Here is a 16,495-nt window from a genome sequence, read left to right as displayed (position 1 = left end):
TATGGCCTCTCTTTGTCTTTGGTAGTATACTAACGCCACCGCTCAGCAGGCTGTTGGTAAGCAGGGATCTCTTGCTGATAAATAAATGCATTTCCCTACATAGTTACATAATTATATTCTAGCTTTTATAAGGAGAATGGTTATAATACACATTCTTATATCTTTTTACAGCAGAGATAATGGCTCAAGTAATTACTTTTTGTTTCATTGTAAAAATATTTGCCATACAGTTTTACAATGTAGTTTTCCTGTAAGCATACACAGGCCATTCCTTTATCTAAAGTTAATTTCTCATTCTCTCCATAGAAATATTTTATTTTCCTGTAACTCAAACTAACTTACCAGGTGACCAGGGAGGTTAAAATTTTCATTATGTTCCAACACTCAAATCAAGAGTCAGACGTATTCAGGCAATATGTCAACACTTCAACCAGGGCCGAGGTGGGAGTAGAGCAAGAAACAACTAATCAGGGAGAAATCTTACCCGGTGAAGCCCATTTCTTCCATAGCCAGGGAGAGATGCAGTTTTAGATGATGGAATATGTGAAGCTGAGAAAGAAAACAGTAAAAAACCAATTGTTAGGAAATCAGAAGTTCAGAAGTCCAATTTTTTTTTTTTTTTTTTTTTTTTAAACAGAGTCTCACTCTGTAGTGCATGCTGGAGTGCAATGGTGTGATCTCAGCTCACTGCAAACTCCACCTCCCGAGTTCAAGTGATTCTCCTGCCTCAGCCTCCCAAACACCTGGGACTATAGGCACACGCCACCATGCCCAGCTAATTTCTGTATTTTTAGTAGAGACGGGGTTTCACCATGTTGGCCAGGATGGTCTCAATCTCTTGACCTCGTGATCCACCTGCCTCAGCCTTCCAAAGTGCTGGGTTTACAGGCGTGAGCCACAGTGCCCGGCCAGAAGTCCAATTCTTTAATGAAATTGGCAGTCTCTTCTACCTCACAGAATAGAAGATACCAAAAGAATTCAAATCATATTGGGCCCAAATGTTCAAAAATTGCCACCATATTTGCAAGGAGTGGGTGAACAGTGAGATGATCAAGGAGGGAAGGGCAAGTCCACGCAGTTGAGTGGGTGCTGAAGCTATCAGCGCTTCCTACAGCTCTGGCACGGCGCTAAGTGTTCAGCATGCTTTATTTCTTTGAATCTTCAATACAACCCTAATAACACTATTATTATTAGTTCCATATTACAGAAGGAGAAATAGGGGCTAAGAAAAATATCTTGCCAAAGGTTGGCAAGATTCTAAACAGCTGACGAGGATGTAAATCAGAGATATCTGAATATATTAGCCCACGCCCCAGTGGATACGGTAGCAGTAACTGAACTGGAGGCCAACCCTGTATGTTATCAAGATCTACCAGCCAACTACAGTTGGACTCCTGGGAGGCCTGACATAGGGTATCTGTCAGTTGCATGGAAGCCTCATAGGCTGCTGGGCTTTAGCGGGAGCAGTCCTGGGCTTCAATTCTGCTCCTGCAACTTCATACCTCTGTATCTCTGGACATGGTGTTGAGTTTTTCTGAATTCTTCATTTCTTGATCTATGTAGGTATAATGTTATACATTCTTATAGAGCAGAATCTCAGAAATTAGAAGAAACTCTAAGGATCTGTAAACCACCGAATCCAAGATCAATGCCAGTGAGGCATCTATGAAGGGTAGCAGGAATTCCAGGTGAGGGTGTGGGCGCTGGGGTTATAATATGTGGACTTCTAAATTCTAGTCTTGCTAATTATTGGCAGTGTGACACTGGGTATGTTAACTCAATTTCTATACCTGTCTCCCGATTTATAAAATAGAGATGAAAATGCTGCAGTTGCTAATAACAACCACATCTACTTCATTGGCATGTCGTGAACATTAAATAAAATGTTTAGCAAAAGTGCTTGTATGGAGTGAACATTAAATGCATTTTGTTTTGTTTTGTTTTTGAGAGTTTCGTTCTTGCTGCCCAGGGTGGAGTGCAATGGTGTGATCTCGGCTCACCGCAACCTCCGCCTTCCAGGTTCAAGCGATTCTCCTGCCTCAGACCTCCTGAGTAGTTGGGACTTAAGGCATGTTCTACCACCCTCAGCTAATTTTGTATTTTTAGTAGAGACGGAGTTTATCCATGTTGGTCTGGCTGGTCTCGAACTCCTGACCCCAAGTGATCTGCCTCCTTGGCCCCCCGAAGTGCTGGGATTATAGGTGTGAGCCAGAGTGCCTGGCCCTAAATGCATTTTTAAAGGAACTATTAGAGGAGAAAATTATGCTCTGGCTCAGAATACAGGAGAAGAAATCTTGTGGGCTAAGAGAGAATTGGCTTATGACAAATAGAGGCAGGTGAAAATATACTGATAGACTATTTCAGCCCAGGATGTAAGTCATCTTCTTCAAAAGTATCAAAAACACTGTTCATTCTCAGTTCTTGTATTGAAGTGTTTGTTTTTTTTTTTTGGAAGGAATTTTACTCTTGTTGCCCAGGCTGGAATGCAATGGCACGATCTCAGCTCACTGCAACCTCCACCTCCCAGGTTCGAGGGATTCTCCTGCCTCAGCCTCCCGAGTAGCTGAGATTACAGGCACCTACCACTATGCCTGGATAACTTCTGTATTTTAATTAGAGATGGGGTGTCACCATGTTGGCCAGGTTGGTCTTGAACTCCTGACCTCAGGTGATCCACCTGCCTCGGCCTCCCAAAGTGTTGGGATTACAGATGTGAGCCACTGCGCCCGTGAAGATATTAATATAAAATCACAATGCTTAGAAAATGTCTTGTTCATGTTCTCTTAAAAAAAAAAAAAAAGCATCATGTTTTCTAGAGGATTTCCTCTTGCTGCTTCCCTTGGAGATGAGTGTTCTAGAAGACAAATCTAGTACATGGGGATTGGCCTTCATGGATCTTGAGAACCTCCAAGGGCTCCCCCATTTCTAGAAGACACAGAGTAGGTTTCCCACACTTCCTTTCCTGTGGAATACTCTGTAGGTTCCACCATAAATGAACAGTAAGGCAGATTCCTTGCAGGCAAGTGGCTGGCTCTTGAATCAAGGAAGGTTGGGAGGTTTGCTGCTCACCTGAGTTGATGGGTGAATCATAGCGACTGGCTAACAGAGATGACCTTTCTCGGCTCTCTTTCTCCATCTCTTCTTTCAATATCAACTGTCCCAGGCCTGAGTTAAGCTATTCACAGAAAAAAGAAAAAGAAAAAAGAAAGCAAAGCCTGCAATTACTTTCATGGAACTGCAGTTTCTTTTTAGCAGATCCCACAAGAAGTTTCTCAGGCCTGAATGCAAGTGTTCCCAGAGGCTGGCAGCTCCTGAAGAGGTAGGTCAAGTTTGGGACCCTAGACCCCCTCAGCCCTTTCAGTTCCAAAGCTCCATTTCCCTATGTCAGGCTCTATGTTAGAAGAATGTTTTCCTTCCTCTGCCCTCCCTAAAGAGCCAGGAGACCTCAGAAGGCATGTGTGGCGTGTGTGTGGACTTTTGAGGTGGAAAGGGGAGACTGGGGGTGGTATTCTTTAAAAAGAAGTTGCCTTGATTTGTTTAAAAACAAGAAATAAAGGTAATACATGCTCATTTTACAGATTTTGGAAAATCTAGAAGAAAAGATGAGTAACCCATGATATGTTACTCGTAAATAACACACTTATCTTTTGATTTGTATCTATCTAGTATTTTTGTATACATACATATAAAACTGAGATCATACTATAAATGCAACTTTGAATCTTTTGACTAATATCATGTGCATTTCCTATGTACTTAGAAAACATCATTTCCAAGGATTCAGTAGCTTCTTGATTGGTAGGAGAGTTTATAACTAACGATCCTTCTGGGCTGCTGCAGGCCCTTGCTATAGAAAGGAGGAGCCCTTCATGCTGGCAGCTCCTTTCATTCCTTTTCTCCTGGCCCATATCCTGGGAAAAGACTTGGAACAAAGTTCAATCCCACAATCATTCCTTCAGCAGAGCCTGGGTGGACACCACGTTGCTCTACTTGGCTCTCCAGCAGCCTTTCAACACACGCACTGCACACAGCCCCCCATGCAGTCTCACTCTTCTTCCCACAAAAACCCAAGCCTTCCACTTCCCTCTGACCTCCAGCATCAATGCCACCATCTGCTCTAGAGCCCAGCACGTATTCTGCCATATTCTAGTTACCATTAATAGACACCTGTCTTGTCTTGCCTACCAGACTTCAAGCCCCTTGAAGACTGGGACCACTTCTTGCCTATCTAGGAGATTTGTACGTAGCAGTCATTCAAAAAATATAGACCTTATGTGATTTGAATTGAAGACAGCAGCAAGGTAGTTTAAGGACAAACCTTCATTAATTGCTCTTCTTGAAGCTGCCGGCGTTTCAGAAGTTCCTCATCATCTTCCTCTCTGCCACTAGATCTGCGTCTCATGTCAGGTCCTAATTCCACAGCAAAGACAACTTCTCACATCAGCCCCAAGACAAGGGAATCTTAACGAGCTAGTCCATCTGTGTTCAATTTGTTAGGCTGGCAAGGTCAGCAGTGGTCTTTAACACTTTTAAGTAAATAACACAAGAAAAGAAAAATGCCCGCCACCAATTCAGCACTACCCGCTGGTTTCTCAAGAAAAGGGCCCCGTGTGGCAAGCCAGGTCAATGCCTGATGCAAGGAAGGCCTGAATTTTGGCCTCCCAAGTAGCCTGCTCAATTAGAATCGGGTCTGCTTTTGCAATTTCGTCTAAGTCCACGTTAGTAAATGGGAAGGGCATCTCCAGTTGTTATTTTGATGTCTTTGAAGTCAATTTCCTTTTTCCTTTCTTTTTTGAGACAAGGTTTCACTCTGTTGCCCAGGCTGGAGTACAGTAATACAATAATGGCTCACTGCAGCCTCGACCTCCAGGCTTAAGCAATCCTCCCACCTCACCCACCTGGATAGCTGGGACCACAGGTGTATGCCACCACACTCTACTGATTTTTAAATATTTTTTTACAGACATATGGTCTCTCTATATTGCCCAGGCTGATCTCAAACTCTAGAGCTCAACTAATCTTCCTGCCTTGACCTCCCCAAGCGCTGGGATTACAGGTGTGAGCCACCACGCCCAGCCTCAATTTTCAAATAGAAAGAAATGCAAATTTATCTACATACCAAGAGATAGGTAAGATATCATTGTTTTGTGTTCAAATCTTGTAGTTTTCTCTCTTTTTCTGAATATTTACAATTTTATGGTACTATCACTCTGTCTTCTACGACTAGTAAATTCAATAGAAAGCATACTTTTACTATTTATTTCAAGAAATGGGTCTCTAAAGTTTTCTTTTTCTCATCCTTTGAAAAATGGTCACCAAAGAGTTTTATACTATTAGGTAAATAAAAAGCATTAATATGGCTACAATATTACTTTGGAGCAATACAGTAAATTGTATGCAATTTTTTTTTTAGCTTTCTGGAAAAGGGGAGACAGAGAAAGGAAAGGAGGAATCTGTCTGAATGGTTGGGAAGTTAAGATAATTACTGTTTTTCCTAAATTGCTTGGATTACTCTGGCTGTGGGAGGAAACAGGAAAGTTTGCTAATCTAATCAAAATAAACTTTAACTAATAGTCTTAGTTTTCAGTATTTTCCTTTTGGAATCCGAAAGAGCTTTAAACTATTAGTGATAATAAATTCAACTACAAAAACTTAATTCTTCCTCTTTCCAAAATTTAGCTGCTTTAGTGTCCCCAGTAAGCAATTTACTAAACTAACACCCTCGAGGCCTCAAGAACTTCCTGGAGGGCATGGATTGGCACTGAAAAACTGATGATTGGTTCTTAGTCCTTAGAATTATAAATGTCAATGTGAAGTTTCTCTCTTTAGTTTACACTAATGGAACTCAATGGACACAAGTTTGCAAGGACTAGATAAATTTCATTAACACAATGTATAGAACACTTGCGAATAATAAAGTTAGGAGGTAGGTTTTCCTTAAATTCCTTCTATAAATATCAGTTGATTTAAAACCCACATGTATTGCTTGTGAAAGATATTCCAAAAATAACTTGATAAGAAAATAACACAATGAAGATGAGAACATTTTGGAAAATTGAAGGCCTTTTAGGCTGTCAACAAAAATGTAGTAAGATCATATCTTTGTAAAGCTGACTCACTCAATTTTCAGTGTTAGCATCTGGGTTTGCTAATACTTCTTTTTAGGCCAAGTGAGCTCACTACTGAGAATATACTAAAGACAGAGACAATTGGAAAGCATAAAGCAAAGAATGGAACAGCTGAAATATGACATTTTAGCACAGAATTCATGAAGATGGTAGATGTAAAATCACACAACTTCACATAAATAATATTTCAGAACACCCACTTCTCTGCAATAGCTCTTTTTCATGATGGAGAACAAGATCTCGCAAGAAAAATGAAAGTGCTTCAGTGTTAAGATTGGTTGTTAAGAATTATAACTACAACCCAGAAATAGTCTAAAACAAATTTAACTGAAAGAAGTCATGCTTCTACAAACGTTCGGTAAATTCACCCACCAGACTCTAATTATATAGAACGATGATCTTGCCGTAAGGCTTTGACTCAATTATGCTCACAGAGTTACTGATTTTGCGGTATTAACTCTGAGAGTCTATGCAAACCATTGGTTTTAGACCAGTTCTGGATCTCAGTGGGTTTGGTTAGAACAAGACTCTGGTGGACGTGTTTTTGTAACTTTCAAGCGTTTCGTACACAAGTTAATACCACATTAGTTCTTTTTACTAAGCTACCTCTTGGTCATACTTTTCTTTAAAATCTTCATGACAGGATACGTTTTACTGCACGTTTTTAAGCATCTCATCTTGAGCTGTCCTAGCAGATTGTCTCTTTGGTTTAGCTGTGACGGTTGCATACCTACGGCGGCAAATGAGGGGGGACCAGGCCAGTGGTCCGTCTCAATCTTTGGTGTCTCGCTGGGGTCTGGTGCCTGGGCTGCTGGGAACTTGGAAAACTTGATGATATCTTCTGAGGACTTGCTCTGGGCTGCCAAGGCAGCTGCATCTAGATGGGAATCAGGGGTTGCTTAGCTATTGGTCTGTAAGACAATGGTGCTACAACCCCATTTACATAGTTTTCTTGTTCGCTGGCAAAAGTTTCAGTTCTAGAAAGTTCTGTTTATTACCATTATCCATTGCTTAGTCACTCAGAGGTACCTATTGACAAGTCACAACTCATTTTCCTTACTTTACGTCAGAAGCAAAGCTTCATTCTACACATGATCTACATCTGAAAAACCCTATTCTAGACCTGTGCTGCCCAGCACTGGCTAGATGAGGCTATTTAACCAAAAAAAAATTAATAAAATTAAAATTCAGCTCCTCAGTTTCACTAGTCATACTTCAACTGCTCAGTAGTCACATGTGATTAGTGACTACTGTACTGGACAGTGCAGATAGAGAACATTTCCATCCTCATAGAAAGTTCCAGTGGGCAACGCTCTTCTACAGTCATTAGTAATCTAAAATTAAAGAGCTAAGTTGAAAATACAATGCTGTCACTTAACTGCAGTTGTTAATCATTAGAGGGTTGGCTGGCTTTGCATCTTTGGGCAAGAAGCCACAAATATATTGCTCCAGTTCATTCTTTGTTATTATTATTATTTTAAGACAGAGTCTCACTATGCCGCCCAGGCTGGAGTGCAGTGGCATGATCTCAGCTCACTGCAACCTCTGTCTCTCGGGTTCAAGCGATTCTCCTGCCTCAGCCTTCCAAGTAGCTGGGATTACAGGCCTACGCTACCACACCCAGCTAATTTTTGCATTTTTACTAGAGACAGGCTTTCTCCTAGCCAGACTGGTCTTGAGCTCCTGACCTCAGGTGATCCGCCTGTCTTAGCCTCCCAAACTGCTGGGATTACAGGCTTGGGCCACCACACTTGGTCTGGTCCAGTTCATTCTAATCTTTATATACTTTATATATATATGTGTCCTTGAGTCCTAGGAGAAAAGGAAATTGGAAAATCCACTTTCAGCTTGAAGGAACTTGGCATTGAAACTTACGTTTGCCATGCCCACTCATTGTTTTGTTCAAAGGTCTGTGCACACAAGTGAGTTATCCAACTTTAAAACAACAAAGGCAAACTAGCAGCAATATTAGTTCACAGAGTTCTTAGTGGCTATGCTTAGAGGAGGAGTCACAGCACAGAGCCCCGAATCTAACCTACAGCGATGGAGCAAAACAAACCAGGTTAAATGGACAGACCCTGATTTTGGCTAATTTTGTAAACTGGCCTGGGATGTTACTAAACATTTCAAAATGTATTTATAATGCCTTAAATAACTTTCTTCTTCTGGGCTTACATATTTTAAAATCTGGAAATAACCTTTTGGATCTCCAGCTCTAAGTCCTCCATTTTTTAAGGAATCTTCTGGGTCTCAATTTGCTTAAAAACTCAACCAAGATCACCCAATAAAAAGGGGTAGTCTTTTTCCCTTCCTTGGAGACAGAATCTAGCTAAAGTTGCGCAGGCTGGATTCTAACTCCTGTACTCAAGCAGTTTCCTCACTTCAGCCTCTGAAGTAGCTGAGACTATGGGTGTGTGCCACTGTGCCCAGTTTAGGAGGTAAAGTCTTGGCCAAGCATGAAACAGTGTTTCTCTGAATCTGTAACATTATGAGAAAAAAAATTTCAGCTTGGAAAACACTACATACAAAATTCCCTTCTTAAAGATGGATAAAACATGTTAGCATATGAGAAGTTGTCAGTTCTGCATTGTGAAGAACAAGTATGGCTTTATTTAAAATCTAGCATTTCTCAAATGCATCAGAGCACAGACGTGAGTTTTGGGCATAAGAACTATGTCTTTGGCATGGAATGGCTATTTTGCAAAAACATCCTTTGCAAAGCACTGCTCTGGCTGGGCTATTTTTAATTAATGACAACAGACTGAAAGACTTCAGTCAAAGTAAATATTATGAAAAGAAGTCAATTAATCCCTTCCAAACAAATAATCTAACATTGTCCAATCTCCTTAAATTTTAGTTATTTGACTGTTTTTCTTCAGTGAAGTGGACTTAGAGATAGGATTTTTAAAGTCTCTAAGTTGACAAATCAAACTCTGATTATTTTATTCTTAAATTAACAATAGGATGACTTTGAACAGTACTTACGCATTAGAATTGGTGAAGTCAGTAGTTAAACATTCATATGTAAATGAGTGTGTGGTAAGACAGTAAACCATAAAAAAAAAAAAAAACAAAACAATGTTAACAAACTTAAAAAGCAAGCGTATGGTTTAAAACCTCAACAAAAAGATGAGAAAAAAATCATAGCTCTAGAACCACTGCGATACATACATTATTTCTCTTTGTCTTCCTAGGATTTTGGCCTAAAATTTGTGCATTTCCAACATTATTTGATTTTCATGTCATCTTTTTTTTGTTTTCTTTGCAATGGAGTCTTGTTCTGTCACCCAGGTTGGAGTGCAGTGGTGCCATCTCAGCTCACCACAACCTTTGCCTCTGGAGTTCAAGCAATTCTCCTGCCTCAGCCTCCCAAGTAGCTGAGATTACAGGCATGCACCACCACGCCCAGCTAATTTTTTTTTGTATTTTAAATAAAGACAGGGTTTCACCGAGTTGGTTAGGCTGGTCTCGAACTTCTGACCTCAAATGATCCAGCCGCCTCAGCCTCCCACGGTGCTGGGATTAGAGGCTTGAGCCACTGCACCTGGCCTCATGTTATCCTAATTCTTAAGAACTCATGAACGTCAACTGTATTCTAAAGGCAGCCTTCAAATTTCCAAGCACAATTTGTGTAGAATTTTCTGAAATCACCTGAAGACCAGCTTTGGCTATCTTTTCACAAAGATTTATGGTAGATATGTCTAGAGAGACTTAATGATGGTCAATGAAAATGTGATTTACATAAAGTCATGTGATTTCCTGAGTTAAAAAAAGGAAAACACAATTATACATGCACGTTAGTGATGCTTAGTTTGCAGGAAGTTCAGAGACAAATTAATCTAACTGTTTTTACAGAAAACGGAAGCACAGAGAAACGACATCACAGAGCCATTTAGGCAGAAAGTGGGACCAGGGCCTCAACCTCTGCATTAGCTTGTATCCTGTTCACTCCACCGTGCAGACATCTTCATGCCCAATAAGAAACTGGAGACCTGGACAGCCATGTTGATGTAGGCTCAGTCAAATTAGTTTTTCTAGGTGGCTGGTTTTCACTAGTTTAAATTAGTCTCATCAAACTTATTTTAAAGGGTAAAAAATAAAAAGTAAAAGCAAAAAATAAAGGCAAAAAAAAAAAAGTCTCACTAGGATGTTTGTGAGTTGCTGTGTGACTAGTACTTCCCCTTCTCTAGGGATGGAATGACATATGGTTTGATGGGCTCAGAAACAGGTTAGAAGCTTTCTAATCAAGCTAAGTGCTCGCCATCCAGGAAAATCAATTTCACAATATTTACATCCTAGTAGACCAGAAAGGTATAATTATGCTGGACGCCCCAGTTTCTCAAAAGCAGCAGCAGGAAAAGCCTTTCAGAGGACAGCAAGGAGAAGTTCAGCTGACTTTGCTATTTAAAAGCTATGCGGAGGAAAGTGGGTTTTACCATGCTGTTTGTAGATGGGTGGTTTTCGGTAAATGTTGATCCCTTGATCTGCGGAAATGAAAAGCAAAGGTGTGTGATTATGGGAATCAGTTCAGCGATGGGAAAAACAGATCAATCAAGGGGCAAATCAAACTGAAGATCTTGAACAAAAATAACCCAGAAGGTTAATTTCTGTATTACAAAGATTGAGTTTATTGGAAGAAAAATTATAATAGAAATGAGCAGCTTACTATAGACAAGTGTTATGGAAGCCTTTGTAATACATCTTAGGGTATATAAAGATGTGATTAACTCGTGAGCCATTTATTTCAAATACACACTTCACTGAAAGTGGGATTAAAACAGGAAGAAATACAAGCAGTGGAGGTACTCTTATGGTGAGAAAGACATAACCAGTTTGGGGAAAACCCCAAATTGCTACTGTCTAGAAATTGAGCCCCCAGTAGATACTAGTGGCTCAATTTACTTTTCAGCTAATGAGTGGAACAGTGGAAAGCAATGTAGAAAAATCTGGAGTTTTTTTTAAAAAAAAAAAACATAGAAACTTTTTATGTGCAAGGCTAGCCTGGTGTGCTGATGGGATGTTCAACAAATCCAAATTTATACAGGCCAAATTTTTAAAAAAAGAATGAATGAATGAAAAAGAAAAGAGATGCTAAATACTCTTTATATATTTGTACAAGACCCCACTGGATTATGAAACCATTTTGCTTTAGCTATAAATACTCAAGAAATTTCAAAAGGTTTCTGTTTCCCCAGAACCTTGGGCACTGTATCTTGGTGGGGCATTTTTATGTGAAAAATCCCAAATAGAGAACATTAATTTTCAAGATTCAATTAAACTTTTTTAGAAAGGACAGTCCCAACTAAGTGATATAACTCTCAGTGAACTTTCCTCTGTTTTATTAGGTAAGTTTAGAAGCAAAAGAAAAAAATGATTATAGATTCTAAATATGTACACTTACATTAATGTAGTGGATAATTTATTAAACTACTTTCAGTAGCTAAACAAAGCAAAAAACAATATACTGCTGGGAGAAATATATTATTACCTCTGATGGTTAATGCTATCTTTACAAAGTGAGCTGATTCTAAACATTAAGATATGATATTAATGGGCTCTGATTCTGTCAGTTTCTGATGTCAAATTACTATTTGTATTATGACAGCAAATGCTTGTGACTACTAGAGCAAAGCTTGCAGCACCAAGCCTAAATTGCAAGATATCTTCATGGGCTATGGAGGTGGCTAGTCTGCTATGCACTGCAGAAAGAACAACCAATTCACCCAATTCTACATCTCTCTGAAAAGTCCTTGGAGAAAGTCTCCATGTTAGAGAAAAACAGGAAATATAAAAGTATTCTCTCAAGTGATACTGTGGTTCAATCTTCAGGATGACTAGATTGCCATTGTGATAATTAGTCAATGACAGCAAACCACAGAAAGATATCTTAGAAGGCAATGATAAAAATGTACCATTAAATTTTCAGTAAAAAACAAAACAACCCAACTGCTTTTACCCATTACCTACACTCTCCAAAAAATATTTGAAAAGACATAAAGCTTCAACGTAATCCTGGCATTTAACACAAAACTTTTGAAAGGCCCCCTAGGTCAGATCCTGCAATTTAGGGTTAACTGTGCATCCCAATTAAAAGAGCATGAGAGATGAGACGAGACGAGGTTACAACGCCACATTCTACACTGTGACAGGACACCAAGACACAGACTGTGTCAGCTCCTACCTGGAACATGGAAATGTTTAGGGGCCTGAGCGTAAGTTGGAGTTAGAGGGCGGCTGTCTGGCCGGTAAGGGAGAGGGGAGTTCCGGCCGCTGGACGGCTCATTGCCTCCAATGAGAAGAATGGAAAAAACAAAATGAGAGAAGGGAGAGAAACAAAGAAAACAAAGCAAGCATAATAAAAATTCAAAACAACAGACGAAGGAGGTTCATCAAAAAGGAGAAACAAAACAAACTCAATTTATCAACTTGGCTCGCAAAGGTGATAATCAGGTTTAGTTTTCCGTCATAGAGATTTGAATTCAGGTGGAGCTGGGTTAGAAGCAGCTAGCGGTCAGGTGCGTCATTCCGATGACATGCATTGAAAGCTGTGAGCTCGCGGCAAACTGATTCAATGGAGAGGACATTGGGAGGGATGGAAAGCTTCTTGCTCATGATTCAGGATCAGTTGTCAGATGGTTAAATCCCAAGCATGTAAGGGGGCAGGCTAGGCAAACCCAAATACAAATCACTCCCAAGCATGACCGTAGCAGCTGGCAATTAGCAGAGGTTTCTCCTATCTGAAGGTTAAGTCTGGGAACCTGTGTGGTCACCAAGTCCTTCCCCTTAGGAATACAAAGTGCCTTCATTTGCAGCATATGTTTCTGTTTTCCTTACTTTGAAATATACAAGCTAGAGTCAGACCCATGTCAACCAGGTACTTTGGGACCATTTATACCACTCCCCACCTTTCACTTCAAAGAGGAGGCTCCACCCAGGCTGATTCAACCACTGAAACATTTATTGAGCACCTACTATGGCTGGGCACTGAATACTACTGAGGACAAATAGATGAATGAGATATAGTCCCTGCCCTCAAGGGACTTAGGGGCTATCTAGGAAGACAGTCTTAAAACAAATACCATATAATGACATGTAATTGTTTACTCTGAGGTATAAGAAAAATGCTATGAGACTCAGATGAAGGTGCCACGAATTCTTCAAGTTAGGTTTGAGGTGGGCATCAAAGAGTAAGCTCACCAGGTAGGAGGGTAGGTGAATGGGAGGGTGGGAAGCCCATATTCCAGAGGGCTGGAACGTCATGAGAAAGGAGGGTGTGGAATGGTGTGGTCTGGGGGAGCAACAGGACTGGCTACCTTGTCTGGACAGCATGGTGCTCTTGGAGGAGAGAAGAGGGACCAGGCCAGAAAAGAGAGCAAAGGGGTGGCTCAGGCTTCAGTGCCACCATAGCCACCATCACTCCCTTCTGACCAGGAGAATGGCTGGGATGAACTGATTCAGCTTGTGCAAAATTAGAGATTTGCAACTGGCCTAAATTGTCCTCTTACCCTAAATCTGGGCAAACATCTTGTCTCAAGAGGACACCAGAAGATGTAGGACTATCAAAACTCAGTAAATCAGTAGCAGTAATTACTTTTACTATTGAGTTGTAAGAGTTCTTTATATATTCTGGAGCAAGTCTCTTATCAGAAATAACATAAATTTGCAAATATTTTCTCCCAGTCTGTAGGTTGTCTTTTCACTTTTTTGGTAGAATTCTTTGAGGCATAAAAGTTTAAAAAATTTGATAAAGTCCAATTTATTTATCTATTAACAGTAATAATTTTAAATAAATCGTAGATCATCAGAAAACAGCGCTCTGGCCAGTTGATTCAGGTCAAATTTTCCTAAATCTAGCCAGTCAAGTATGAAAGATGTCAATTATTAGAGTTTTAAAATACATTTAAGAGAATTTTAATGTCTCAGCGTGTACATTCTTTAAGTAACCAGAGTACGGATCTACACTAAATGGGCAGTAAGATATTCCAAATATGAGATCTGTGTCTATTACTGCATCAAATTTAGATTCCTGGCTTTTGCTTATTGGTGTTCTGAAACTTTTGTCTTTTCTTCTCAAGAGTCAGTTTAGCCCCAAATATGCCATAATGTTGACTTTATTAAGTCATATATTAGTTTCTAAAAATTATGCAATATCATCCCAAACTATTGATCTATTGAAAAGCTAATTTATAAAAATGTTATCCCTTTCCTAAAGAGAAGTAACTAGTTCATATTGGGAAAAAAGTGAATATAAAAAACACAGAGGAAGGAAGATTATGAACTGCATGTAGATGGAAACAGTGTTTAACCCTGTTGCTGAATTTATCATCATCAGTGCTTAGTGTATCGTCTGGTCCGGAGTGAGTACTTACTAAATGTCTGTCAATGTATGATTGAAGGAGGCCAATTAATTAACTCCACAGCTATTTATTGACCTAATTTAGTGAGCACCATGGCAAGATTAACCATCATTTTTCTCTAATCTCTAAATTAAAGGAAGCCAGATGCTAGTGCAGTAATTCCTCACTTAATATCAATAGGTTCTTGGAAACTGAAATTTTAAGTGAGACGACATATAGCTGGTCCTTAAGGAACGTCATTTTTTCAACCTAGCTTCATCACAACATTGAGGGGAATAACTAGTTTTGCTATATATCAATTCACTTAAATCACAGTTTCCAAGAACCTACTGACGGTAAGTAAAGACGTACCATACGCAGCAGGAGGATCACAACAGCACCTCTTTTATAACCTTCTCGTTACAGCCAATCCTTGACAACCCCAATTTAACTATTTCACTGAAAAAAATTATTTAATCCTATGAACATTAGAAATTATTAACAAGAGTAATCCATAACTGAAAAACAATAATTCTTGTGGTCTTTTCTTTTTTTTTTTTTTTGAGACAGAGTCTCACTTCGTCACCTAGGCTGGAGTGCAATGGCTCGATCTCAGCTGACTGCAACCTCTGCCTCCTGAGTTCAAGTGATTCTTCTGCCTCAGCCTCCCGAGTAGCTGGGACTACAGGCACATGCCACCACATCGGGCTAATTTTTTTTTTAGTAGAGATGGGGTTTCACTGTGTTAGCCAGGATGGTCTTGATCTCCTGACATTGTGATCCGCCTGCCTCAGCCTCCCAAAGTGCTGGGATTACAGACGTGACCCACCGTGCCCGGCTTGTGATCTTTTCTCAAAAGAAAGTATAATGGGTCTCGATTTTTGCCACTGCTTCTGAGCCACACGGCTGTGTGGTTTTGTTCTTTCACATTGACCTCCACTGTCCTTGTAGAAAATCAGATGTTTCCAGGAAAGTTCTCATAGGTTTTGGTTATAATATGCAATCAAATGAACTTCTATTAAATCAGTTTTTATAATTATTAGCCAGTGTCATGCACACATCAAAATATCTGCATATGCAGGACACAAAATTTAAGGTTATTAGAATTAGACATTTGTCCAGGTATTAAAATCTTTCTGTCAACAAGACCCTCTGCTGGCCAGTGTCTGTAGAAGCCTACCACTTCTTGAATATGGTCAAAAGCCTTTCAGAGGCTATGGAGTAGCTGTCTGAATTCCCAAGGAGTGGATCCTGGCTGAATGCCATCACCAGCTGGGTGTGGTTCTATATTTTGCTGTATGTCTTTAGCAACTGTTGAACTCTCTAGTTGTTTTTTAAAAAAAAAAACAAAAAAATACTAATATGTTCAAATTTTGTAAGTAGATTTAACTATAATCATTTAAAGCTTCCCATAAAGCATTTTAAAAAATCTGATAAAGAGAGACCCAGTGACACACCCATCTCAGCAATTCTGCGGAATGTGATTTTCACGTATCACAACCGCTCATTGGGGAATAAGGTCTTGGAATAGATAATGTTGCTAGGTACCAAATTCTTAGCCCTTGAAATACCAAAGGCATGACAAATTTTGGGCATTTAAAAGAAAAATAAAAATTCTCAAGAAGAGGCCTCTTTCTCTTTTCTAACTTAAATACCCTATTCTTTATTTTTAATTTTGTTTTTTCAGACAAAGTCTAAAAAAGGCTACAGTGCAGTGGCAGGATCCCAGCTCCTTCCACTTCCCAGATTCAAGTAATTCCCCTGTCTCAGCCTCCCAAGTAGATGGGATTACAGGCGTGTGCCACCATACCCAGCTAAATTTTGTATTTTTAGTAGAGATAGGGTTTCATCATGTTGCCCAGGCTGGTCTTGAACTCCAGAACTCAAGTGATCTGCCTGCCTCAGCCTCCCAAAATACTGGGATTACAGGCGTGAGCCACTGCACTCAGCCAACATCCTATCTTTAAATGACATAACTTTGAACCCAACCCTGGCAGGAAATAACTGATGGGGGCCCTAAGCGGTCATCTG

General features: G+C 39.8%; 1 protein-coding gene across 11 annotated transcripts in view; it reads right to left on the bottom strand.

Moving 5' to 3' along the window:
• ABLIM1 (actin binding LIM protein 1) overlaps positions 1-16,495 on the bottom strand; it is a 341,410-nt gene that overhangs the window by 10,342 nt on the left and 314,573 nt on the right. For 5 of the 11 annotated variants that reach the window (XR_010341744.1, XR_010341741.1, XR_010341742.1 and 2 more), the window contains 6 exons: positions 12,310-12,414; positions 10,565-10,612; positions 6,859-7,005; positions 4,319-4,410; positions 3,070-3,175; positions 485-549 (listed from right to left, as the gene is read on the bottom strand). Coding sequence is in view for 6 of the 11 variants with exons in the window: in XM_064373819.1 (XP_064229889.1) it covers positions 485-549; positions 3,070-3,175; positions 4,319-4,410; positions 6,859-7,005; positions 10,565-10,612; positions 12,310-12,414 (563 nt within the window). In the remaining 5 variants the exon portion in view is untranslated. The remainder of the gene's footprint in view (positions 1-484; positions 550-3,069; positions 3,176-4,318; positions 4,411-6,858; positions 7,006-10,564; positions 10,613-12,309; positions 12,415-16,495) is intronic. The other 6 variants (XM_064373821.1, XM_064373818.1, XM_064373822.1 and 3 more) reach the window with 3 other exon arrangements.

Source organism: Aotus nancymaae, unplaced genomic scaffold (genome assembly GCF_030222135.1).
Source record: "Aotus nancymaae isolate 86718 unplaced genomic scaffold, 86718_ANA_hifiasm-v0.15.2.pri h1tg000010l, whole genome shotgun sequence".
NCBI classification, from domain to species: Eukaryota; Metazoa; Chordata; class Mammalia; order Primates; family Aotidae; genus Aotus; species Aotus nancymaae.
The sequence above is the reverse complement of the archived record's forward strand: the minus strand, read 5'-3'. Positions and strand labels throughout refer to the sequence as shown.